This window comes from Numenius arquata, chromosome Z (assembly GCF_964106895.1).
Source record: "Numenius arquata chromosome Z, bNumArq3.hap1.1, whole genome shotgun sequence".
NCBI classification, from domain to species: domain Eukaryota; kingdom Metazoa; phylum Chordata; class Aves; order Charadriiformes; family Scolopacidae; genus Numenius; species Numenius arquata.
In genome coordinates this window covers 30,407,439-30,434,234 of record NC_133616.1, presented here as the reverse complement: position 1 = coordinate 30,434,234, position 26,796 = coordinate 30,407,439, and the positions used below count along the sequence as shown (strand labels likewise).

At 38.9% G+C, this 26,796-nt stretch overlaps 1 protein-coding gene across 1 annotated transcript; it reads left to right on the top strand.

The window, feature by feature from the left end:
* The first annotated feature begins 5,747 nt into the window (after nt 1–5,747).
* Nucleotides 5,748–24,867, top strand: FAM169A (family with sequence similarity 169 member A). Its single transcript, XM_074166655.1, has 12 exons — nt 5,748–5,882; nt 7,363–7,462; nt 8,484–8,569; nt 9,979–10,150; nt 13,731–13,910; nt 15,317–15,445; nt 15,661–15,770; nt 19,649–19,700; nt 20,067–20,193; nt 22,357–22,522; nt 23,356–23,562; nt 24,325–24,867. The coding sequence occupies exons 1-12, from the start codon at nt 5,748–5,750 to the stop codon at nt 24,865–24,867; spliced, it is 2,007 nt and encodes a 668-aa protein (XP_074022756.1).
* The last annotated feature ends 1,929 nt before the right edge of the window (nt 24,868–26,796 follow it).

The window sequence follows — 26,796 nt, the reverse complement described above, 5'->3', positions numbered from 1 at the left end:
TTCATTAAATCCCAATAAAACCTACTTTTAAGTATGTTGTTACTTGAGTGAGGAGGGTTTGAGTTGTCTATTTAATTTGGCACTTCAAATGGTGTATGTTGATGCTTCTGCAGGCCTATATGGTTTTCAAGAAATCCTAGTATATATTCTAGTGTTTAAAAAACGTCTTCCCTTTTCTGAAAGGTCTTCCTCTTCCCACAGTTAATATATATTACATTACAATAAAAATTAATAAAATTTTGAGAGATGGGAAAATTTATAAAACATAAAAACTTTGTTAATTATGGGACAGGTTTTCTTTATGTGTTTCAAGACTCAGATAGGAACTCTGTATGCATATTTAAATGATTAATTATCTTAGCATTTAGATTTACTTAGCAGTTTAAAATTTACTTATTTTCATATTAGAAAAGGTTAAACAACCCTTCTTTCTTAATGAAATGTTTCATACTGTATTTAGCTGGAAACAAGAGAAAAACAACATTTAAAAACAAGCCCTCCCAATTTAAAGTATGCAATGTGGAGTAAAGAAGAAACAAAAGCAATGAAAATGTTTTGTGTATGTGACAGCTGGTATTTGAAGCAAAGAAACACTTACGTAATTGCTCTGTTAATAGAATTAGTGTTAGCAGAATTTAACAATTTTAGAAGTGGCAGATGCAATGTGGTTTTTTGTAGTTGAAGCTAGAAGGTTAAAAATACTGCCTTCTAAAAATTTTTATTTTTCTCCCAACTTCTATGTAGCTTCACAGCTTTCACTAAACCAGCAACTGGACATTGCAAGGTGGGAAACTAACATAGCAAAACAGAAAGGATGTTGCTCTGATTGAGAAAATGGTTGCTGGTTTGGTGCATCGTCAGTTCTGGTTCTAGATCATGGCTTGGGAGTTCTGCAGTCCTGGCTTGGTTTCCTCTGGAACATCAGCAGCTAGTGTGTGTATGGAGATAGATATTTAGTTTGTTATTTATGTCTTTGCTCATGATGCTGCTCCAGGTGAAGCTTATCACTAATCTGGGAGATCATGGTAGGATTATATTTTTAAAATAGAAGTTGGCTCAAGGTGTGTGGCGATTTGTAAGAAATGCATAGCAGTCCTTGAGGAGTTCTGTGATCCAAAACTTCAGCACTTGTTTAAATAGATTAAAGCTTAGGTCAGGCGCTATTGCGCTTTACTTTTTGTCCAGGTAGGCCAGTACTTCATCACAGGACTGGACCTCATGTGTGTCCTGCAGGTTGGGGCTGGATTAGTTGTCCTGGTTTAGCAGAAAAGTTCTGTGGGTCATAGCTTGAGCACTCCAATGTCTGTTCTCTAAATGTCAAATTTTCATGACCCCCTTTCTCTCCCAATTAAATTATAATTATTTATTGTTAAACACAGGTATAATCTGAAGATTGTTCACCTACTGTGTAGCAGTTGATTTAGTTTTGCACATATTTGTTATACCAGATATGTTTATCTGTCCCACCTATTTTATGTTGAAAAGTCCTTTGTGAATTATTTGTGACTTTTTTTTAAAGGAAAAACAGCTATGCAGTTAAGTTGTGCTGTGTAAGTAATTGTCTACCTCCAGCACTTCTCAAGTTTTGATGCAATTTCTGTGCAAGTATCTCATGATTCTGGTAAAATATCTGTTGTACTGCTGGTCTCTCTGATGTAGTGATTATTCACATTTTGTAGATGAGGAGTTCAGGCAGATAAAGTAACATGTCTGTGCGAGAGCCGGAAATTCATCCCGATTCCTCTAAATCCTTGGCTGGCAGCCCAGCCACTTAGACTTCAGTTCCCCTAAGATAAAGGCACCCAAAACCAGTTTTAAGCTCTACTTAAGCCCTCTGATGTGCTGTAAGAAACAGTATAGCTTTTGACTTCTTATTCTTCTGAGATTTTGTGGCATTCTATTTCGAGGGTCTGCAAGCGGATGAACAGATCTCTCAATTCATGGTGAAATTCATGGTGAGCTGGAAGCTGCATGTACTGTGCACCTCTCCTTCATGTGCTTCTAAGATGAAATAGGGATTGTGGCTGTAATTTCTAACTAAATCCATTTGCAACATTGTCTACTTATTCTACACCTAATTATTTTTTTTTAAACCTTATTGCTTTAGTAATAAAGATTTTGTGAATAAGAAACTGCCTCAGTTGTTCAGGAATGTGTTCACTCATCCTGCTAAACATGGGGGAGTTTTGGTGTTCCTTGGATTGATCTGTGCTACAGCTGTAGCAGTTCCTAAAAACGGACGTGCGGTTTCTCATGTAGTGGCTTACATAATGTTGACAAGGGGGGAAAGTGATACAATTCCTCATTAAAGCCAATGTTGCTCATGTGAGTTTATTACGTACTATCTTTAATGCTATTATGTGACTTGATCTGGTTATGAAGAAGCGTAGGCTTTATTTTCTTTCACTTGAATTGTGAAAAGCATAATTTGCCTCATTTAAAAAATAAAATTAATTGTATTTGCCCCCCAACCACAAGCTTCCAATATATGCCTTTTGTACAAATGGTAGTGATGAGTTTGGTTGCTTAAGGCTGTGTCGCATGGGTCAGCCTGACTGTTTGCTAACCAATCGGAGCAGTACCCAGAGCACAGCCCCATGATGTGTGGTGACAAGGATTTGACCTGACAGCTTTACAGTCGTGTAGCACATGGAGGCTTAGAGGACAAAAAGGGGCATGAGGGACTGTGTGGCAGAGACCTGTGCTGTTCCTGCTGCCTTTGCGGAGAAAAATGTGTGATCCTCTTGTCAAGGAAAACTGAAAAGCCATTTTCTCTTTCCCTTTTTCTCTCTCCTGAGTTAATTGAGATGGGCTAGATGTGGAGCCATCTGTATTTCTACTTACTTACAGATGCTGGCAAGTCAGCTGTGTTTTTGTGAGGGAAATTTATTATTTTATTACTAGTGGAAACCACTTGGTTTGTCTTTAGGAGGTTATTTTGCCTTTCAAAATGCTTGCATTTTGGGTTGTTGAACTACTTCCTTATGCGCTATTTTAGATGGGCATGGGATATTATCCTTTCATCACTGGTTTAATGCTTTTAATGTTATTTGATAACTTTCTGTGTGTACTTACTGATTCCTTTGGCGTTCCTGTGAACTTAATATTGTGAAATATTTCTGATCTTATGAACACTGAGACAAGTTACATGACATGACTGTTTGAGAGCTCATCACCTTACATGTCTAATCTGCTGCACGGTACAAATGACAGATGGTTTTTAAGCAATGATGCTGAGTAGGATTTCTTTGGTTCAGTCTTGAAGATTGCTCTATATAGGCTTTTTTCTGCATAACCCATTTTCTGTAAATGATAGAAAATTCAAAAGCAACTAATATAAGTGAGTTGCAAGTGGATAAAATCAAAGTATGCTATATGAAAGTGTTAAGTAACCCAAACAGCTAAACAGAAAGGAGGTCTTTGAGTGATTTGGAGGGTAATTCAGTGCATTTATTAATTAGCAGAAAAGAGGTTTTTGTCTTTTTTGCCGATAAGCAAAGATACGGTTGTTACTTTTGTCTTCATAGTGGTTGGAACTCGGATAATCTGCTGAATTTCTTACTGCGTGTTTTCTGCTTTGGTCCTGCATTATTTTATTCTTAAAAAATGTCAGGAATTGCTACCTAGAGGCTTTCAGTTATAGCTTGTGACTTGCTTGTCTTTGTCATGTAATAACAAAAGCTTAGCTCAGTTTGTTATTCTCAGAGTTATCCAAGCATTTAGATATTTCTTAAATAGTGGAGGGGGGTTTCCCCTTTCTGCTAGTATACAGAAAATTACATTTTTTTGTTTTTTCCTGTCTGTATTCCCTTAAGGCAGAATTTACCTGGCCTGTTGCAGCTAACTGGGTCCTAAATACTCTTCCTGTTGTAGAAGCAGCGGCATGTAATCTCATGGTTACCTCTCTTCCTATTACTCTTGCAACATACTTATATCAAACTAGGGTGTTTGTGTGCTACAGTATTGCTGGTGTGTTTCAGAACTGTAATATGGGCGGGCAAACCATATCTGGTAAAGGTGAGGAGACCAGCAGTGGATGAATTGCTCCTCTCTGCTGTGCATTGCTGTTGTGTTCAGAGGCATGCAGGCCTCACCATTGGCTCTCCAAGTCCCTTCACTGCTGAACAGGAGGAGCAAATGGAGTTGGCTGCTCTCAGGTGTCTCTTGCCTGCTTCTGCCCTGTTAGCGAGGGCAGCACCTGGAAGGTGGGAGGAAACGGGTGGAGAATTGAGAGTTGTGGCTAAGCATCTGAAAGGGGCAGTGAGCAACAGCAGGAGGAATGTGAGAGACTGGACGGGAAGGCAAGAGAAAATACAAATAACAGATAAGGAGAAGGAATGAGATGAATTTGAAAGGAAATTCCTGTGGGGAATCTGTGCATGTATCTAAATAATAGCATTCATGGAAAGCCTTTGTGTTTTCATCAGCAAAAGCATTAAAGCTAGTGGTTGTAAATGCCAATGAAGTCATTTCAAAGTTTGTTTTTCAATTTTAATAGGAAAAAACAGTATCTCTTCTGTAGAAGGAGCGGTCTCATCTATTCAAGGAACTTAATAGTATATTGTTGCTATTAAAAAGCTTTTAAAATGCAGTCTTTTTAATTGCTACTGGATGAGTTAAAATAAAAACTTATTTTGCATTTGATTTACCTGTGTCAGTAGGACACTGAATAGTGGATTAAAGGGAGGGAACTGGAGATAAAGGGGAAAAAAATCATTGGAGACAGGAATTAAAATGAAATGTGAAAAAAAGACTCCATAGTGGAGACTAGGAATTGTAAATGCCCTATGGAAAGCTTTGTTTTTGAGAGTTGGGTGATGAGTTCCCAGGAGCTGAGTGAGACAGATGAAGAGATTCCTGTGTTCCTCCAGAGCAGGTTCTCATGGAATTCTGGTAGGTCATGCTTGCAAGAGTTTGGGCTGTAGCTTGAAAGGAGCTGAGGGGCCTGTTTCTGTGTGTGATTTTATAGATCTGGAAGACCCTTAGGTGAAGAGCACTCAGTGGATTCCAGGAGCTCTTATTCATCTTAATTTTACACCACTTTGACAAGGAAAATTTGAATTAAAGAACTGTCAAGGAGCTATTGCCGCTATGGTTGGCCTTTGGTGCTTTAGTTTTTGTCTTGTCACCTCCTTAAAGTGTCTTTAGTCTGCTGTGGGCTCTTGTTTTTAATGTGTCACATCCTCTGTTCACAGTTGAAATGCTTTTGGTGACAACCAGCTGGTAGACATGCTAACTGACCAGCTGTTGAGAGAAGTTCTGAACAATGCTTTGGTTTCTTCAGAGATGGATTTAAATGCAAAGTCTCTGAAATTAACTTTTTTTGCTGTTGTCTTTTGGGCTGTTTACTTTTTATTTGACCAGCCACCTACTGCTTAATCCGTAGCCTCAAAAATATTGGCTGGGAGGGAGATAACTGAGCCTGCCACCTCAAGGCAGCATGTGGTCTGTTGTACATGGGCTTTTATGTTGGAAACCTGTCATGTCTGGGTCTAGGGGCATCTATGGGCTAAACCCATCCTTTTCTGCTTATAAACACATTGGGTTCATGTATTGTTTTACAGACTGGCTGTTAATAGGCCTGGAGCATTTCTCCTTTCTGGCTTGGATATTATAGGGGGCTCTAGAGGGCAGCAGATGGGGTTGTTCAACAGTCTTAGTTACGTGTTTAGTAGGAATATGTGATAAACTGCATTGTATCTCTCAAACTACCTACAGTAATAATACTGCTTTTTTTTCTCAAAAGGATGTCTTTCCCTGTGGATAAGTTGAACAGCTACAGTCATGAGGACTTGGAGAGCTCAGCAGAGGAATACTTGGCTGACCTTCGGTGTAGGGATCCAAACCGTCTTGAATTCTTATCTCTGCCAGACCGCAGGAAAGTAAGAACCAGCAAATACCTTAGTACCAGTTTTCCTGATATACTTGTAGATTTAAAAGATTTAAAATATCCAGTCCATAACTGTTGAATTAAATAATTATTTTAGCAAAGCTTTTTTATTTTCCAAATTCCTGTTTAAGTTATACTTTTTTCCGTTCTGTAACTAGGTTTACATCTGGGCATCAGTGACTATTTGCTGCTTCTAGGCAATGGATCTATATGCATTAAGTAATTCTTTAGAAAAAGTTAAAATCAACTGAAGAGTCAAACACTTTCCTATAGAGCACTAACTCACGCAGTCAAAAATTTGTCTGTCTTCATAACTAAGAGGTTTCATGATTTACAAAAAGAGCCAGTTAGCTTCAGTACCTCAGTCCTTCAGTGTTCTTCATGGGTAGGTTCAGCTCATGATCAGTAAGTTTCACTGATTTCAGAGGTTATTCTTTTCTTTTTACCTGAAATATTATTCCCTGCTGCTGTTGAGAGCTCTAGTAAAGGCTGGGTGTAACACTTGATGTTTTTAACATTTATCCCTTGTGTGATAAGCTGGTCAATGTTGGATCTGTCTAGATGAAAGTTTCTAGTAGAATTAGTACCAATAAAAGTAATGGGGTATAACTTTAGTGAATAATAAGTGAGCTGAGAGGATTCTCTGTGGGGAAAAAAAGGTCAATGCTGCAGATTCCTTGGCAGAAACAGTCTTAAGTATTTTCTGCATTTCTGCAGGTGCTGTTTGCCTAAATATTTCTATTATCATCCTTGTTTGTGGTATAGCATATCATAATCTTCTTAAACTGGGTAAGCAAGTCTATTTACCACACCATTAATGTCTGTCTAGTTTTATGCATTAATTAAATATTGAAAATGTGAATTTAAATATCAACATACATTTCCACAAAGGTACTCAAATCCCGAAAGATGGATTGATTTTACCCTTCTCATATTGTTCCTGAGGGGAAATCAAGCAGACAACTTCGGAATTTCTAAAATGTGTGCAATTTAAGGGGGGAAAAAAAACCCCAAACTTTTTGAATCCAGCATTCCCACCTTAGCACATTAGGGCTCATGTTAATAAATAGCAGTTTTGCTGTGCCAGTTTGTTTCTGTGCTTGACTGCCTGCCTTGTTCTTCTGTTGGCTTTGACAGCTTGCACAGCTGAGGCAGTTGAAGTGAACATACTTATGGCTCTTTGTACACCTTACTGCAGTTGTACACATAAATGCAAACTGCTGACAGCGGAGAGCTGTAACAGTATACATTACTGTAGCTAAGGCTGCCAGAGCTCTTTGTAAGGTAGTCTGTCTTCAGGAGGAAATGTCTAAAGGGCTGGGGTCTGATGCTTGTACTTCACAGTTCACAGTTAACTGTTTAGCACTCGGTTTTCAACATTCATCTTGCTTACCCTGCTAAACATTCTCTGTATGTTTTACTAGTGGTGTTCTTGCAAGAGTCTATTGAAGTATTGTACACTCTTGTTTCAGATTCCTATTAGGTTGACAACTGTGGGCTTCGTTCCTCTTTATGGTGAAGAACAGACACACAAACTTCTTGCCTTGTTTGCACCAGGGGACTTGCTCACAGGTTTCATTTTAAGATTTTAATCTCTGTGTTGCTGTTGTTGTTTCTGTGACAAATACGTATAACCAGGCCCTTGCGCATTCCATGCTAGTGTAGCTCATAACTTTGCCACTCTTGCATTTGTTCTTCATTGTGTTCTTGTTCCCATACTATATTTTTGTTGTGGATTCATCTACACAAGTGATAGAACTTTGCATGCTATTTGGAGTAGAACTGGACCCATTGAACTCAGAAGATATGTAGCAAAATAAGAAGGTGCTCATCTGAATCTGGATCTCTTTATGTACACATCACTTCTCTAAAAGGAATTTATTGAGCATTCATAGAACCCCTTTAATTTAGATGCTCTTTACTAGCAGTGATTGATTAGTGTCAAGTGTAAATTTGTCTTTAGCTTTAGGTCCTAACAGGCTAAAGTGACATCTCACTGGTTCTAGGGGGTTTTTGCTCCCTTTCTCCCTTCCCTTCCAGTCCTCCATGTTTCCTTCTCTTTCCATTTGATGCCATGTATGAGATTGCTAAGTTTGCCACAAATGCCCATAGATAAATTATTCCTGATTGCTAATCCCATGGCCATCGGCCTTTTTACATTCATCTGACTCCCTAAAACTTGCACAGTTTCAATATCAATATCCATTAGCAACACAAAACTACAATACATGTATGAACAAGACTCCTCTTGGCAGGCCCAGTTTTTAGGAGAAAGAGGTTCTAGAGCACAGTGATGAAGGATAGTGCTTATGTCTGAAAAACAGTTTCTGGATGTCATACTGCACAAAATCTGTTTGGTTTTATTGTTCTCAGTTTTCAAACAAGTGTTGGACTAGGAAGCATTGCATATGGGAGCGTGTATAGCACCACAGTTGTTGTGACAGGGAGTAAGAGCTACATTAATATAGTGCCAACTAAAAGGTGCTTAACTTGTTTTCTACAGTGTTATTCCTACTTGTTTAGCAGCTTTAATGAATATGTTTCTTCTGGAATGGTAAGAATCACTAACTTATTTCCCATTGTTTCTTTCAAGCTGTAGCCCTGTATCTTGCTGGCCAGTGGTGGTCAATTGATGACATTGTGAGAACATCCATCCCTGCTAGACAGGGGCTTCATCAGGTAAAGCACACCAACATTCACGTAGTGATTATTCTTATCTTTCAAGATAATGGCAAGCAATGGCAAACAGCTAGTGTGTGAGATAATACATTTTTTTTTTTCATTTCATTCAGAAATTAGCTGGTTGTCTCATCTCAAAAGCAAGGTCAATAGAAATAGAGGAATAGGTACTATGGAAAAGGGAACTTGATTGGGAAGATAGTATCTAGAGCAAGAGTGGCTTTTGATGAGTACTTCATATGTAAGCTATATAGATGTTAATGATGATAAGAGTTTTTTCTTTACTCTTTAGAGCATCCTATGTTTGGTTCTATTGAAATGTCTTAGAGTGGTGTGTTGTATCATACCAGTACCTGTTGGTCTTACCAGGAGACTAGTAAGGTGAAAAAATTGTTGGCAACCAGTTTGATAGAGGCAGGTTGGAGCTGGTGGCTTGCAGTGGCAATACATGAGGTTTGGGAAAGTTAGTTGCCTGGTATCTGCTTTAATGCTTATCATTGACCTTTGTTACCACTACTGACATCTATGTAACATGGAGTTTTAATTTTTTTCCAAAACTGGAAATATGTTTTTCCAGGAGTGTGATTTCTATCTACCTGCTCATGGAATCTGGGCACTCATCTTTGATTTTTGTATTTCTTAACTTAATCTGGAGAATTTGGTATGTGGCCTTGTTTTCCTTGTCCTTCTTAGTGGTACAGTGGTGATCAAATCAGGAAAGCTGAGTCTTTTACAGGTAGAGTAGCTGAGACTTTGGGCATCAGGAAGAGAACATGGTTCCTCCATTCTTCCTTCACAGTGGGTAGGAGAGTTGTGGACTTATATTTCATATGTAAAAGGGACCCTGCAGGACAGACAAAAGGATATTGAGTTCCTAGTTTCATGCCACAGAAACTGTTTTAACTAGTTCTTCCACTGCATCATGTCCTGATGCCTGCCACTATCAGCAGTGATTGAGTATGCCAAGTCCTGCTACCCTGTGGGACTCATTTCTCCTTTGTAGGACTCCAGTTACCTGCTAGCATGGGAATTCTGAGGCTGGTGTACTGCTATTGTGTTTGGCGAATGTTTCTTAAATCCAAAAATAGTTTTGAGTTAAAATAAATTCCACCTACTGCCCCACTCCCAGCACTTGTGTTAACTTTTACCCATAGGATTACCAGTGACATTAAAGTTGTGAAATACCCTCTGTCTATGGTAATGCTTTATATTTAACCCATGGCTATGGCTTCTGATCATCTCCTTGCTCTCAAACAAACCCCAGAGCTTCATCCTGCTTTAGTGTTTACAGCTTCTCTGGACTCCATCTACAGCTGTGTTAACTGGCAATTTTGAAAAATAAGGTCCCTGATGTGTGAGTATTAACTAATCTGACCACTCTTCTTAAATGTTCTTCTATGTTTCCTTAGGTGAAGTCTGTTGGGGAGAGGATTGTTCTCTATGTTCTGAATCGAATTATCTATCGGACACAAGAAATGGGAAGAAATGAGATCCCATTTCTCTGTCACGGTAGCAATGACTACGCTAAGATCTTGTGGAAAAAAGGAGAGGCTGTTGGGTTCTATTCTGTTAAACCTAAAGGTAAAACACTTAAGCATTGTGGGATTTGGGGGTAAAGGGGGAAGACAGTTTTTGAGGAATACTGTGTTTAGTAGATTTTACAAGCCTTGTACATGTAATAAGTTGGTGTTTTTCTGAAATCCAAAGAGGTCAGATTGCTGTTAGAATTTCTAGCTTAAATGCTTATGTGCTTTGGTGATCTAAGAAAGTTCTTACACTTCTTCACATTCTACAAAATATATTTAAAACTGTAGAAAGGAGAGATACTCAAAAGGTTTTTGGTTCTCTTATTCTGGAGAACAATTGTTTACAGTTGAATTGGGCTGTGCTTTGGTTTTTTTTGGTTTGTGGGGTGTTTTTGTTGTTTTTTGTTTTTTACCTAGTTCCAGAATGCAGAGATCCTGTCTATTTGAAATGATTGTAGAATCAGATGTCGTTATCACTGTCATGGTTTAACCCCACTGGCAACTAGGACCACACAGCCATTCAGTCACTTTCCCCAACCCCCTAGTAGGGTAAGGAGAAGAGGAAGAGGAGGAAAAAATCTCATGGGTTGACATAAAGACAGTTTAATAGAACAGTAACAGAAAAGGAAAAAAAAATAGTAGTAATGGTAAAAGAGTATGCGAAATAAGTGGTGCCATATATCTGCTTTCACTACCTGATGATTGATTGCCCAGCCTGTCTTGAGCAATGATCATGGATTTCTGCCCCCAGACAGTCCCCATTTATATACCGAGTATGATGTCTATGATATGGAAGACTCCTTGGGCCAGCTTCTCCTGTCTGTGCTCCCTCTCAGCTTCTATGTGAAGCTGAAGAAGCCCTTGACTTAATATGAATGTTACTTAGCAACAGCTAAAGCAATGTGTGTTACCAACATTATTCTCATAACAAGTCTAAAACACTGCATCTACTAGGATGAAAATTAACTCTATCCCAGATGAAACCAGGATGATCACTTAAATGTTATGAAGCCTTATGAACCTTAAGTTCTACAAGGACAAGTGTAAGGTCTGTCACCTGGGAAAACATAATCTATAAACCTGGCTGGGGAACAGCTCTGTGGAAAGGGACCGGAGGGTCAATATGAGTGAACAGTGCACTGCAACAGCAAAGAAAACCAAGATGTCGTTGGGTTGCATTAACAAGGGCATCACTAGCAGACATAAGGAAGTCATTATCCCACCATACACAGCACCTATCAGGCCACACCTGAAATACTGTGTTCAGTTTTGGTCCCTGCTATGAAAAAAAATGTGGACAGGCTGTTGAGGGCCCAGAGAAGGGCCACCAAGATGATCGAAGGACTGGGAAACCTGCCGTATGAGGAAAGGCTGAGAGAATTGTTTGTTCAGTTTTGAGTAAAGAAGGCTTAGGGGAGACCTTTTCATCATGTTCCACTGTTTAAAGGGTGGCTACAAAGAAGATGGAGACTCCCTTTTTAGAAGGAGTCACAGTGAAAAGAAAAGGGCTAATGAGTACAAGTTATTCCTGGGGAGATTCTGATTGGACACAAGAGGAAAATTATTTACAATGAGAGCAATCAGCCCTTGGATTAATCTCCCCAGGGAAATATGGGATTCCTCAACGTGGGACACTGTTAAGGTTCAGCTGGACAGGGTGCTGGGCCAGCTTGTCTAGACCATTGTTTTGCCAAGAAAGGTTGGACCAGATGATCTTTGAGGTCCCTTCCAACTTGGTATTCTATAATTTTATAGCACAACAGCATAGAAACTTTGTTCACAGGCATAAGATTTAGCTACACTTGATGATAACAAAAAGATACTCCGTTTCCTTCCACAAACTCATTTTCTCAGAGATTACAATTGAGTTTGTTTCTGTTTTCCTGTTTTTTCTAAATCATTATAATTTCCCTTTAGTTATTTTGGAATTTATTGTGTTTTTCATTAAATGTTGAATAAAATTTAGTGTTTGGGTAGGCTATTTACCACATTGTAGAATATTACCACGTTGTAGAATATTAATATTTGGATCAAGGAGAAACAGTCTGGCATTTTTGTTTCATCTCTAGAGGGGGTTAACTAATTCAGGATTAATGATGGTACTGGAGGCTTGCTGGAGGCTTTCCTCATCTTACATATATGCCTTTGCAAACTGTTAAAAATAAAATAAAGTAATAAACTGTTTGGGTCAGTGGCCTATTCTGGTCTGGCAATCAAGATGGGAAAGCAACCAGCTAATTTGTTCTGATTGTTATCTTTTTGTGTTTTTTTCCTTACTTTTCTTTTTTAAAGAAATAATGCATTGTATAACTTGTATAAATCTCCGTATTATTTTTAATGTCAAAATTGCTGTAGTGTGGTGGTCATGAAGTAGTATGTACACTGCAGTGTTTTTGGTTGTGGCCTTATTGTGGAAATTGTGGAAATATTGTGGAAAGAATAGTGGTTCTATTTTTAGTCTAGAATGGGGACACTTCTATATGTGGCACTGAAGTTATGCTATACTAATGCAACTGTTAAATTTCTCATCATGCTCTCTCATTTACTTGTCCTGAGTTAGCAAACACTGAAGGCTAAACTTTCTAGGCCTTATCAATATTTCACCCATGTTTGATTGTGTGCTGTGTTCTCCAAATGAGTAGTCTTTGTGGAGAAAGACAGCTCTGGAAACAGATGGTGAGGAAAGAGTGGTGGAGCTTGACTGGTATCCCAAAGGGTACTTGAGTAATGTAACCTCTCTGCCCACCTTTTCCTTGCTTGAAAAATGAAGATAAATTTATTCACTGGTCTTAAAAGTACAAGGTTGCAAAGACTAACTATGTTGTATAGACAACTGTATGCTGCTCTTTGGCCTTGTTAGAGGAAAGGGCAATTTTTGGTATGGTTCTCACTGACTCACAAATCAAGGGCCTGAAAATAGGTTGGATAGTTGATGGGCTATCTAATGCCATTGTATGGCATCCCTTTGTCACCACTGAGTCCATAGCTACCCTTTGAATCCTCTGACACTTAAGTACTTGTGTTGTGACTGTCTATTTCATCTTTGTTTAGTTATGGATAATGTATTTTTTATGGGAAAATTCCAGTGTAAAGTGTCTTAAGATTTTTTTTTTGTGGTTTCAGCTAAAAAATTGGAGTTATTATTTCAGTCTTCAAACAAGAGCTGATTTATAATCCTCCTATCTGTCCTAGGAGTGATACAATCTACGTAAAGGCTCTATTCAAGAATTTTATTGTCTCCTTTTCCCTCCTCCCTCTTTCAGCTTTATTTTTATTGTAGTTTTCCTATGGAGTTGTGTAGTGAGATTTCAAAGTGAGCCTTTCCTCTCTCTCTGCTATTCTTTTCTGGTACTACAGACTTTTTTTAACATATTAACCTATTGATATACCTTGGCAACCTCATGAAGCTTGCCCAAAGAACCAATAAATGGCTGACAGCAATTACTTATTTTTAATGAATGTTATAAATGATTTTTATGATTTTAAATATAATTTTGCATAAGTAACAATTATATAGTTTGGTATACTTTTATAAATTATAAAAGTCTTTATTTGAATATACTGAAATCTGTGCTGCAGCATGTCAGTGTCAAAGTAGTGATGGATACTTTTTTCCCCCCCTCCTATTATTTCAGGAAGTGTTTGTAGCACTTATCGCAGTCAGACTTATTATCTGCCAGTGCTAGACACAATATTTGTGAGAAAGAAGCATCGTGGGAAAGACTCTGGGCTAATCATATTGGAAGACTTTGTGAAATCCTTTACTGAAGGCCCTCTCGGCTTGCGATACCCGCTGTCATCCTTCGCGTACACAGGCAATCTCTTTAATTTATTCTGCTGTTCTTCTTTGTGCTTTCTTTACATGTGCAAATGAGTGCTGTCAATCAAGCTCCATGTTTGTGGCTGCATGATCAGTTTTTGTATTAAATGTTCTGCTTTTCAGTGAATGTTAAAAAATTCTGATTTGTTTAAGATGAAAGTAGTTCCTGATTAGATTTTTTAATCCTATACATGAGATTAGATTACTGGATCTCTGTTGGTTTGCTGCTACTGTGAAGTCCAGTGTATTCCCCCAAGCCTCCAGAATGGGCTGGTGTGTTTCTGTGTGTGATCTAATGTATGTTGTCTTTGTAGCACCTTTTTCTTGCTTACTCCCAAGTGTCACAATGTCATTTAATTCATGCTTTCTCAGAACTTCTGGTCAAGTGAACATACTAGGCTACATTTTAACTTAGAGATAAGATGGCACAATTCTAATGTATGAGGAAAACACTGTCTCTTCTGTTAGCAACCCAAGAGGGTTATGTTATCTAGGAAATGACACGCATTCTGGAAACAGTATTGCTTGGGACAATGTTCAGGCAAGAAGCACATTCCCTTTGCCCTGTTTCTCAAGGCTTGTCTTAACTCTTAGGCCGTCTGCCAGGCTTCTTTGTATGAACACTTTTGTCTGGCCGCCTTAGCCACTGCACATTTTCTGCCTTTCCAAGTATCACTGTCTGTTATTGGATCTGACTAGACGTGGTTTGTTAGGCTTCAAGTAGCAAATTGAGCAGAATTTAATCCATTTCCCTGGTCAAGGGATCTTGTTCACTGAGATTATGCATCAATAGTGAGTCAGGTGAAAAATGGTAGTTTTCTTCATAGCTACTATAGAATAATGCAAAGCATGCCTCTCCACATGGATGTTTAGTACATGTATCGGGAAAAGAGGTGGAGGAACAGCAGAGAAGAAAATATTCCAGAAGTGAACAGTGGCTGAATGATAAACCCTGCAATGGTGACTTGTTTGCGTTCTCAAAGAGTACTTTTCATGAGTGTGTATAATAACATGGGGTGGCAAAAATCACTTGACTATATCCTCTGCCTAAGAGCCCTTCCGTCCTGGCTTGGGTCTTGTGATTGGTAAGGACAGTGACCAGGGAAGTTGTAAAACTCAAGGGGGTGCTTAGAGAAGAAGAAAAATGTCATCCATCTTTGTTTTCAGTTTCAGGTAATAATAGAAAGTGTTTAAACCTGAAGAAATAGCTTTACTCATCCTTCTCAAAAAATTATATTATGTTTATTTCAGACTTAACTGTTTTGTTGAACAGTTCTTTCTGTGGTGGTTTATGTGTATGATGGAAGATTGCAAATTAAACTGATTTCACGTGAACTTAAACTGACATACGGCTAAGTATGTAGTATGTATAATATAGCGTTTTTTCTTATGTTTGTTCAGCTTGTAAGCAATATCTTGAGAAGTACCCTGGGGATCATAAACTTTTGTGGGAAGTGGAGGGACCAGGATGTTGGTTCCAGAGATCAAATATTATGGCTATGATGCAAAATGAAAAGCTCAAAATGGAAGGTATGGATTCTTTTTGTTGTTGTCTGATACTTTGTAAAAGTGTTTGTTCAACACTCTACAAGTTCAACAGTGAGTCCTGTGAACACTGCCCATGAAAATAAGCAGAAAGACTTTATTTGTCCTGAGATATTTGACATCGTATTTGCAATGGTTAATTCTTGTATAAAGGTACTATAATTTTCCATTTCCCTGTTTCCTCTTTTAAATCTTAACAGCAGAAGCCTCACAGGAAGAAGAGAGTTCCCAAGCAGACAGTAATTTTCAGCAGTCTGCAGCAGTATCTGAAGCTAGTGGACAGAAGACTGAGCTAGAAACACAGCCAAGTGTAGGTACACAGACTGTCATGCATATATTACTGTGTTAAATTTTGAGCACCTCGCTACAAGAGACTTTTTGGTGCTGGAGCATGTCCAAAGAAGAGCAACAAAGCTGGTGACAGGTCTAGAGCACAAGTCTATGAGGAGGGGCTGAGGGAACTGGGTTGTTTAGCTTGGAAAAAAGAAGGCTGAGGGGAGACGTTATCACTGTCTACAACTACCTGGAAGGAGGCTGTAGAGAGGTGGGGGTCGGTCTCTTCTCCCAAAGTAACAGGACAAGAGGAAGCAGTCTCAAGTTGCACTGGGGGAGGTTTAGATGGGATATTAGGGAGAATTTTATCCTGGAAAGGGTTGTCAAGCAGTGGAATAGGCTGCCCAGGGAAGTGGTTGAGTCACTGTTCCTGGAGGTATTTAAAAGACATGTAGATGTGGTGCTTATGGACATGATTTAGTGGTGGACTTGGTAGTGCTAGGTTAATGGTTAGACTTGATAGTCTTAAAGGTCTTTTCCAACCTAAACAATTCTTTGATCAAAAAGGCTTGAGAGCTTTTAAGTTTTCTATACTCATATAATGTGTCTTGTTCTAGTCTTCTGACTTTAATTACCTGTTCTTTATATTCAGTAAATATTTTAAATTTCTACAAGAGAATGCATTTCTGAGCTTAAGAAATTAAGGATTTCAGCACATCAGTAAGTTTGCTCAACTGTATGTTATGGTTGCTAGATATTTCTATTTCAGGTTCTCAAAGAAAAGTCCTGGGTTATGTAGAGAGTTTGTACTTCCTGTCTCTTGCAGCCAGCCTGACAGAACCAATGGCTTTTACCAGAAAGCGATATATCTTTTTTTTTTTGGTAGTATTGTTACTGAAAAAACCCCAAAAAACCCCCAAAGTATGAGAAATGCCTTTTGTCCATCTCATTATAATTGAGTTAGCTCAAGTCGGCACTTCATATAAAGATAGATGCTTTTGTTACTTTTTTGGGTGGATGTTACTCTACCCACTGATGTAACATGATGACTAAGCTGGAGTTAAAAATACTTTTTTTTGGGGGGGGTGATGGGGTGTCCCCATGAATATAGAGGATCTGTGGTACAGGTGTCAGGGTCTATAATTTGAGCTGTGTGCTAGCAGCTTAGAGGAGGGGAGAATATTTCAACTGGCCCTGAGATTAAAGAGTCTAGAAAGGCTATTGAACAGTAGAGTCATTGTAAGAGTGGAGAGAATGGGGAGATGTTTTTATAGAAGTGCACATTCACATCACAGTTCAATACAATGGAAAGTGTTTAGTTTGCATTCAGAGTTACACATTGCCCATATAGGACTGCAGCTGTCTTTGGATGTATTTGAAATATCAGTCAGATTTCAGCTACAAATGGATATGTGGTCATGAATATATTTGTGTCTTTGAATATTATGAAGCTGTTGCTCTATCTCATTTGTGTTCTGAGCCCACAGAAAATGTGCTTGAGAATAACTTGGAGCTCCAAATAACAGTGAACATGGATTTGTGTGCTTCAGAACTGTCTGTAGTATTGGCATGACCATACTGTCATGGAAGTCAATGCTTTAGTTGAAAATAGGAAATAATGGCTTAGTTGATACTCTCAGCTTTTAGTATCTAAACTTCACATTTGAAATGTAATTCAAATATCCCTTTTCCCAGTTGAAAATGTGCACTTCCCAAAGCAAAACTGACAGCAAAGTAGTGATATTTTTAGTCTCTAAATTACCAGAAGCAACAATTCCTAGTTGTCTTTCATTTCTTAAGTCCAGAATAGATTAAGAGCAGCCCTGAGGAGAAGGACTTGGGTGTTGGTGGAGGAGAAGCTCAACATGAGCCAGCAATGTGTGCTGGCAGCCCAGAAAGCCAAAAGCATTCTGGGCTGCATCAAAAGTGTGGCCAGCAGGTCGAGGGAGGTGATTCTACCCCTCTACTCTGCTCTGGTGAGACCCCACCTGGAGTACTGTGTCCAGCTCTGGAGTCCTCAGCCCATGAAGGACATGGAACTGTTAGAACCGGTCCAGAGGAGGTCCATGAAGATGTTCAGAGAGCTGGAGCAACTCTCCTATGAAGACAGCCTGAGAGAGTTGGGTCTGTTCAGCCTGGAGAAGGCAATGCTCTGAGGAGACCTTATAGTGGCCTTCCAGTGCCTGAAGGGGGCCTATAGGAGAGATGGGGAGGGACTCTTTATCAGGGAGTGTAGTGATAGGATGAGGGGTAATGGTTTTAAATTGAAAGAGGAGATACTAGAAAGAAATTCTGGACTGTGAGGATGGTGAGACGCGAACAGGTTGCCCAGAGAAGTTGTGGATGCCCCATCCCTGGAAGTGTTCCAAGGCCAGGCTGGATGGGGCTTTGAGCAACCTGCTCTAGTGGGAGGTGTCCCTGCCCATGGCAGGGGGGTTGGAACGAGATGATCTTTAAGGTCCCTTCCAACCTGAACCATTCTATGATTCTGTTTGTGATAGTGTCTTGAGCATTATCAGTGAGTTCTAGATTCAGATTCCAGTAGTGACCATATTAGCAAAACTATCTAAAAAATGTATGTTTTGGTTGTACAGCTACATGGATATACTTGTAGATGACAGCAGAGGGATAGTAGTTCTTACGATTTGTGGTGTTGTGCGAAGAACTCAAGTCCTGTCTCTTGCCCTGTTCCAGAAGAGGAAGATGGTAGATACCAAAGTGCTCTGACTCCTCATAGCTTGGTAGAATTGCTGGCAGCTGTCTTATTGGCACCTGCACTATCTATAAGCAGTTCTGTAATGCTTTGAAAACTTTTGGACCACCAAACAAAATAAAACACCCCACCTTTGCTCAAACCAGGAAAAATATTCCCCAACTTTGATTTTCACCTTTCACTTAATGCTCCCTGTTTTGTCTGTTTTGGTGCTAGAATAACTTGTAATTAGTCTACACGTTGTTATTTAACTCACTTGAAACTATTTCAAGCAGCAAAATCTAGATAAGCCCACCTTTTGCTGACATTCTTGGATAGTACTGGAAGTGAGGCTGGAAGGGCAGCAGAAAACCTGAATGCTGGTTATTGCCAGTTCTAGATTACTTCCAGGAGCTAAGAAAGAGGAATGTGTGTAACTTTAAAATGAAGTGTACAGCTTGTACCAGTTCAGAGTATCAAATGCTTGATCACTGAGTCCTTAGCTAACCCGAAGAAAAAATGGGAATACTGGGATGGTGGGGAAGAACAAGAGGCAAGAGAGCTCTAGAGAGAAGGAACTCTGACATAAGCAGCCTCTTGTGCTGACTGTATATAACCAGCATTACTGCTGAATCACTCAGTTTTGTTTTTCTTGTCTGATCTTTTTTTTTTTTTAACATGGGCTGTCATACTCTGTTGCATGCTATGGTGAAAACAAGACTAAAAAGTAAACCACAAATTTAAAAATAACTTTCCTGTTAGATTTTGTGAGCAACTGTAGTGTAGTCCCTAGGGTTTATACAGAAGGGGGAAACAAAAAAAAAGACTTCTAATATTTAATTTATGTGGACACCTGTTACAAAGGGAATGGTTAGGAAAAAAAACTTGGTAGTGTTGTTTATAATGACAGGTTACTTGCAAGTCTTATCTTCTATGTTGAGGTCAGAAGTAAAATGCAGAAAAAACATTCATCCTTGTAATAAAAATAATAAATAATCCATTGAGAAATAAGATACTTGCATGTAAATATCTTAAATTAAGAATGGTTGTAGCTGCTGTTCCATGACTAGATGATCTGAAAGGTCCCTTCCAACCTAGACAATTCTATGATTCTATGAAATAGCGAGTGCTTTAGAAAGATGCAGCCACAGATAGAGAGATCAAAGTATTTAAATCAATTCAGAAGTTTTTGGAATAACATCAGCTTTGCTTTTTGTCCACAGGCTGAATCTCAAAGTAAAGAATCAACAGATGTTGATGCAAGCACATCTGAAGGTAAAAATAACCTTGATTATCAGTACTGCGATTACTGTCAATTAATAGGTTAGCAGGGTCTTTTACTGCTTTCAATCTTATCATATTCATCTGCAAAGTGTATGAAAGCATGCCTTCCTCTAAGCTGCAGAGGCTTAACTCATAAATCTTTTAGATGACTTTAGATAAAATTGTTAGGAGTGTTGGTAAAGATATTATGCATATGTGTTCAGAAAAAAAAAGGCACAGCAAAATGTTCTTTTACTTGCACTCAGTTGCTTTAATGAAATATTAGGGGAAAAAATTATGCACAGATAGACCTTAGAATGCATTTGTTCACTTGCATTTATTTTGTTTGAACTTCTTTTTCCTAAGACCCAAACATAGCTCCTGTTCCCATCTGGACACGAAGCAGTCATTTAAAACGTCCCAGGATAAGAAAAAATGGCAAGGAATCACAACCTGAAACTTCTAAAGGAGTTGAGGAAAATGCTCCTTGTGTGTCAGAAAGCAGGTAGAGGAGCCCATATTTTACTGATTTCTTAATTTGTTGCTTGGGCAGTCACAAACTGTATCAGTGTCTCACAGTGCGCTATGGGGTATTTCTTCTCCTTTCTTCCTACTTTACTTTCTTGATTTTAAAATTTCTAAAAATAAAGTGTGATGTGAGAGAGAAAATTGAGACATCACATGAAGAGTGATTGCACCAAAATGTAGTGTCTTTGAAACCTTAGCAGACACTGGAACTAACAGTAAGAAAACAGTGAGGGCTGAGGATGTTCTATCATAATTGAGTCTGTATGTAAAAACATCAGTATTCATACAGCATAGTTTCTTGCAATAATGAAACTGGGCCTGTATCGACAATGCTGTGTGTGATCTTTGGAGAATTGTCCCTTCCTGACCTCTTGCTATGGTGGCATATTGCAGTTAAATAAGGTCTGATGGTTTAGTCTGAGAGCTGGTTACTGCTTGACACTTAATAATAAAAGAGATACAAGGAGCCACCAGTCTTCAAAGTCCAGTCCTTTGTTTAGACAAATTCTGATTTAGAACCATCATATCCAAACTTACATCCTGGAGGAGGAAAAAAGTCATCTTCAGTTTAAAGGATGTTATCCTGTATAGTAATTGTCAAATGGGGATGTGAAGAATTGTGGCACTTGAGTGCCATAACAATTCATACAAACAGGGCCTGAAGTACTAATTTGTACTGGCTTCCTTCCAGAAAGCAGAACTCTGGCTATTTTAAATAATTGAGTAAATGGCTCCTTCCTCCCCCATACTGTGTGTGAGTATATATACACTTGGGACACACAGTGCCCACTCCTCCACCCTGTGTCTGTCTCTCTCCCTCTTTCTCTTCCAAAAAACCCCCACTGCAAGCTGAAAACCTTCTTTTGAAGAACTGAAGATAACCTGATTATTTTTCTAGGAAATCCCTCAAACTTGTTCCATTAGGCTTCTTTAAACAAAATTAGTTTGGGGCTTTTTGGTTTGGGTTTTGTGTTTGGTTTTTTTTCAGGTGAAACTGTCTTTAGCTAGATGCAGCCAAATTTTTATGTTTAAATTGCTCTGTGGAACTATGAAGATACAGCTCTGCTGTCCTACACTGTCAGTGTATGGCCCTAAGCTGGTTCAGACAGGCCAAATGGCATGGTTTGATGCTGCCACAGGTTAAGAAATTCTTTGCCCTGTTACTACTAGTAATAGGCTAGTTGGTATGTGAGAGAACTAGCCTGTATTGAATGTCAGTATTTCGCACCTTGCAAAATGAAGTCAATGAGGTGCCACTGCTCCTTTGAACAAGATGTGTAACATGGTGTTTGTGAGCAGAGCTAAGGGGAATCCTGGTGGCAACAGGGCAGGATATCAACTTGGATTCTCTCCGTTCATGCACATTAACAAATGCAGCAGGGTCTTCTGTGAGGGACTTTCCCCTACGGAGTGCCTTTGTCTGAATACTGGCATCTGGGATAAAACTCTCCAATATTGCCTTTAATATGGGATTGTGAAGCAGTCTCCTGCAAATCTATTGCATGTACTTTTTTCTTTCTTGTGTGTAATATTTCCACTCCATCTAAGTTTTATCATCTCAAAAATGAAAACTGAAAGCTTGATACGGTGTTACTGCCCATCAGGTGCATCAGAGCTTCATCTTTAGCTACTGGCTGATCTCTAGCTGATTGAATCTTCTTCAGCCATCATGATTCTATTGCCTTGAATAATTTTCCAGTCATGGTCTTTGTAATATAAGTATATTCAATGATTATACTATATATTTGCTTTTGTAACTCCATAATCTTAAACTGTTTCTGTAGTGGTGGGTGGGAGAAGTTGCTTCTTTACCCACCCCTTTGTGGCTTCCAAATATGAATGGATTACTACTTTCTACATTTAAAGTAACAAACAAATGTCTAACTTTTAATCCCATAAAATGGAGGTGAGATGTCTTTATAATTATCAAAGCAATTTTTCCTAGTTGATGTTGAGGTTTTTTTTTCCCTTAGGAGTTAGCCATTGTTTAGATGTATTTAGTTTTCTGGATTCTTATTGGCTATGGCAAGCCTGTGATACAGCACTTTATAATTGGTCATGAAAGAATTTCCCTGTTGAGATCACCAAAATTATTTATTAATCTAAAGGATTAAAGGATATATCTTAATACCTGCTACAGGGTGGAACTTCCTGCCCGCACATCTGAAAGCTCTGAAGACTTAATAGAAGTACCTGAGGAGAATGCTGTTGAGAAGAATGAGGAAATGATTGTTGAAAATGAGGGCCAGTCTGTATCAGAAGCAGAGCTACATGTATCACCCCCAGAGAAACAGAGTGAGAAGGAGGTGAGCTGGATGTGATAACAATTATGTTTGGAATACAACTACAGTTTGTTAAATATGCTACCTTGATCCATGTAACTATCAATTCTTAGATACTTTTTTGTACTGATGCTTCACTGAAGTGTATCTGAGAAGCTAAGGCTAGTATAGAATTAGCTTCAGGGAATATTCCATTCTATTTTGAACAATAGAGTTCATAGGGTCTTCAGTAAGGTGAATTTCTAGCTTGTCTACCAACCTAATTTTCTTAATTGATTTCTTCTACTCGCATGTTTTGGAGAACTGGAGTAAGGTCAAGATCTGATCCAGTGTCTCAGTTTGTTTAAGAAAAAAAAAGTTCCTGTGAAGAAGCCAATAGCTGGTATGCTTCAGTGACTACTGTTGGCTCTTCTTACTTTTCCACTTAAAGCTTGCTTGCTTTGATGTTTAAATCCAACTTCTGTCTACGACTTGCTAACAGCTTGAATTCTGTGAGTGCCCTTTGTGCCTAGTGATGTTCCCAGGGTTTTAGGCTCTTACTGATCAGTGAGAAAGTGGATCTTGCACTATGTTGGGATCAAGGAATGACTGCAGCCTGTATGCTTGCGAGATGCATAAAAACTGCTTGGCTGGATTCCTAACAGTGTGAGATATGGTCAGAAATTTAGTGCAGGTGACAGCACCAAGCTAATATGCTGGTTAAGTTACCTACTCTGCACTCAGCTCTGTTTTATTAGTACACGTTTCTGGGTGCCCGAGCTTCTCACATTAAGCGGCAAATTTAGATCACAGATACGCCCACTAATGTTGGGGAACAATGGCTGGGCATAATCTTGATTTAGAAATGTGATTTTTAGGAAACTCCATCAGAACCTCTTAATGGTGAGGTAACAGAAGAAACTGGTAAGACCTCACTTATGGCTGAAGAGGAAACAGCAAATGAAGTTCTAAGTGGCGAATTGAAATTGCAGTCTGAGAGTCAAGGAGAAGAACCCTTAACACTGTTTGTTCCATTAATCCTTGAGCCTCCGGCAAAACCTTCAGAAGACACTGTATCAGAGAAGGTGAGAGAATTGAAACAAAATATGAACTCATCTTTTCTTCAGAATGTACATATCTTGCATAGGTTTTATTAAGCAACAGATAGAAAGTAGCCCCTACCATCATATTAAATTCTTGGGAGAAGCAGTTATTAGGCCAGATGATGTAAATCCATAAACAGAATATACTGACATTTCTGTTTTAATATGCAGAAGTGGTGTGTGTGTTTATATTCCTGTGATACCAAAAAGAAAGATATGTCACTCCAGTTTCCATTGGCAGTAATGAAACAACTCTTTCTCACTGAAATATTAGTTGGATATGAGCGAAGCCACATTCTTATTTTGTCTGGTAATTCTGCCCTGATGAAGTGTACAAGCAATTAATTTACCGGTAAAATACCATTCTAGAATACAGATTTTAGTGGTTTTTGTTTATAGGGCAAAAGCAGATTGTTATATGCTAGCAAAGTAATAATTGTATATATCTGAAATAAAAACTTTTTTTTCCCCTGGGTTTAGTTCCAGAATGAAAGGATTATTCAGGTACAGTAAAAACAATAACTTGAATTTGAAAATAGCAGAGGAGTTCTGGTTATCAAATGCAGTTCACAAAAGTCTTGTGCAAAAAACACTGGTTTGTTAACTGTACATGTAGTATTAAAAATTCCTGAATGCCATAATATTCTCCAAGGTTGTTAGCTTGGGGCAGTAGTTGTTCAGCCTCTTGTATTTTCAATTAAGTGTCCCTTTGGTTGTTTTGGCACCTTTCCCCTCCCCCTGCAGGTTTTAAATGCAAATGATTCAGAAGAGCTGACTGAAGAAAGTATGTTAGTAGAGGAGAGCACTGAAGAAGAGCAAGAATCTGAAAAGACTGCAACTGAAAATGCAGATCCTCCAGCACCAAAGGAAGAGCCCTCTGACAATGGCCTGCCCAACTCTGTGATAAATGAAGCAGCAGAAGAACCTGTTTCTGAAAACGTATCCCCCAAAACAGCTTCCTCATTGGAAGATCAAAATGAGGAAGCAGGGCACAACTCACAGGAGGCCCCCGTTGCCTTGAACCAGAGCTCTTTGATAGTGGTTGAATTTGAGGGCGTTTCTTTTCAGCAGCCTTCGGGACCGGAAGGACAGAAAAGCCAGTTGGAAGAGCACTCAGAAGAGTCTGTTGAGCAGATGGATCAGTACACACAGACAACCGCGGAGCGGGCTGCTGACAGCAGCTCTGAGGAAGCAGAAATTGAGGTACCCATTGTAGATCGGAGAAACTTGCGAAGAAAGGCCAAAGGCTACAAAGGCCCACCCAAGAAAAAAGGAAAGCCAGCTTAAAAATGAAATATTGATTGTTAATTCATCTATTTATAAGAAAGTTATTATCTTGTGTAAAACACTAGGGTGTAACTAAATCATATGGGACACAGGACACGTGCTTAAAATTCTGGGTTGGACTCCCTCTTGGGATTCACCTTTCCTCAAGCCTTCTTGAATTTTTAACCAGTAGACATTGAGCTTCATCAGAGTATGAAAGTAAACAGCCAGTCTCGTCTGTCTATAAACCATACATGCTGGATAAACACAGTTGTGCTAGCAAAGGCAACAGTTTGCATATTTGAGGTGGCAGTTGTGGAAGAAAAATGCAGCATGAAATCCTGGCCTTATCAAGGTCCCCGAAATTCCCATAGGCTTCCATGAGGCCAGATATCACTCTTAGCACTTTTTAACTACCCTTGTGTTCTCTACTGTAGAGAGAAGCAGAACAAGAGAAATTCTTGCTTGCTTCTTGTTCCCTCCCCATAGATTTTTTTTTTTTTTCCGAGGTGAGATTAAAAGAATGTAAGATTCTGTAATTCTAGGTCTCAAAATACACAAGAAGGTATAACTCAGTAGATCAAAACAACATGAGCAGCATTGGTCTTTCATAGAGTCACTTGAAACAGATGAGTCAGTAGAAGCGTGGTCAGCTCAGCGTCTGCCGTAGCACACTCTGATAACAAAGTTCTTCATGGGAGATCAGGAGATGCCTCCACAGTAAACTGTAGCTTCCAAACTGAGCATCTCGATAAGCCTGGTTTGGTTTTTTTTTTCCAGAGCGCATGGAGTGTAGGCTCCAGTACCTATACAGAACTGTTTGAACTGCCTTTCTGACTACTTGCATGTGTTGAGTGGATACTTCATTACTTGTTACGTTCCAGGAAACTGATATGACAACTTTGGATCTCATTTTGGTCTGAGTGGAAGTGGTGCTTTATGTGTTCCAAATCCTTGGCTGGTTCTGTGGGTTAACTATTAAAATGTGTCTGCCAGGTGTGTGACTCCTGTGAGTGCTGGCATTTCAGGTGGTTGTGACATTCATTAGTGTGAATATTAGTGGGTGTTTCAGCAAATGCTTGTTTGCCAAACTTCTATGCCTTTAGGAGTTAGCAGGGGATTGCTTGCAAATACTTCTGATTCCCACTTTTTCTAACTTGGGTGCAATCCCTGGGATAATAGCTTCCCAGTTTGTAGCTTTTCTTAAAAGCAGCAACCAAACTTTGCTGTATGCGAAGAGAAATAAAACCAGGCTTTTTATGCATGTTTCCCTTCAGTGGTTCTCCTGGCAAACCATATATTTTATTTAATTTGTCACACATACATTAAGTTACTCCTCAGTTTGTGTTTTTCCTTCAATAAATGAAGCTACTCTCATAATGGATTGAAAACTCAGGAATAAGAAAGAACAATGGTTCTAAGAAGAGAAAATCACACAGCTATTTGTCCTGCTATATGCTTTTTCCAAGATGAGTGAACTAGTCTCCTACAGTGTCTCAAAATTACTGTTCAGGACTTCGGAGTACGAGGTTCACTTGAATAGTTGCAATGCTGTCTTAACTTTATCCCTCTATGAAGCTGATGTGAGAATCTGGTTTTGGATTTTATGCTTATACACTTTAGCTGTGCTTTCTAAGGTATTTTAACTATGTAAGATACATTCATACTATCTCTTTCAGCTGATGAAGTACCATGCTCCGTTTTAATCTGTTAAGAGCAGCTTATAGAAAGAAGAAGAAGAAAAAGCAGCTGTTAAGAATTGTGTAATACTTAAACTTTAGATTCAGGGTGCATGGGATTACTGAGTTAAATCTGGGGTTTTTGAGCTATTGCACATAGGTGTGAGTTCCTATCAATGTACATGCAGGTACTGTGTATGAACCCTATGACTGGTAAATGTACAAGATCTTTCATAATTGTTTGTAAACATATTCAAGTGAACCTTAAGCA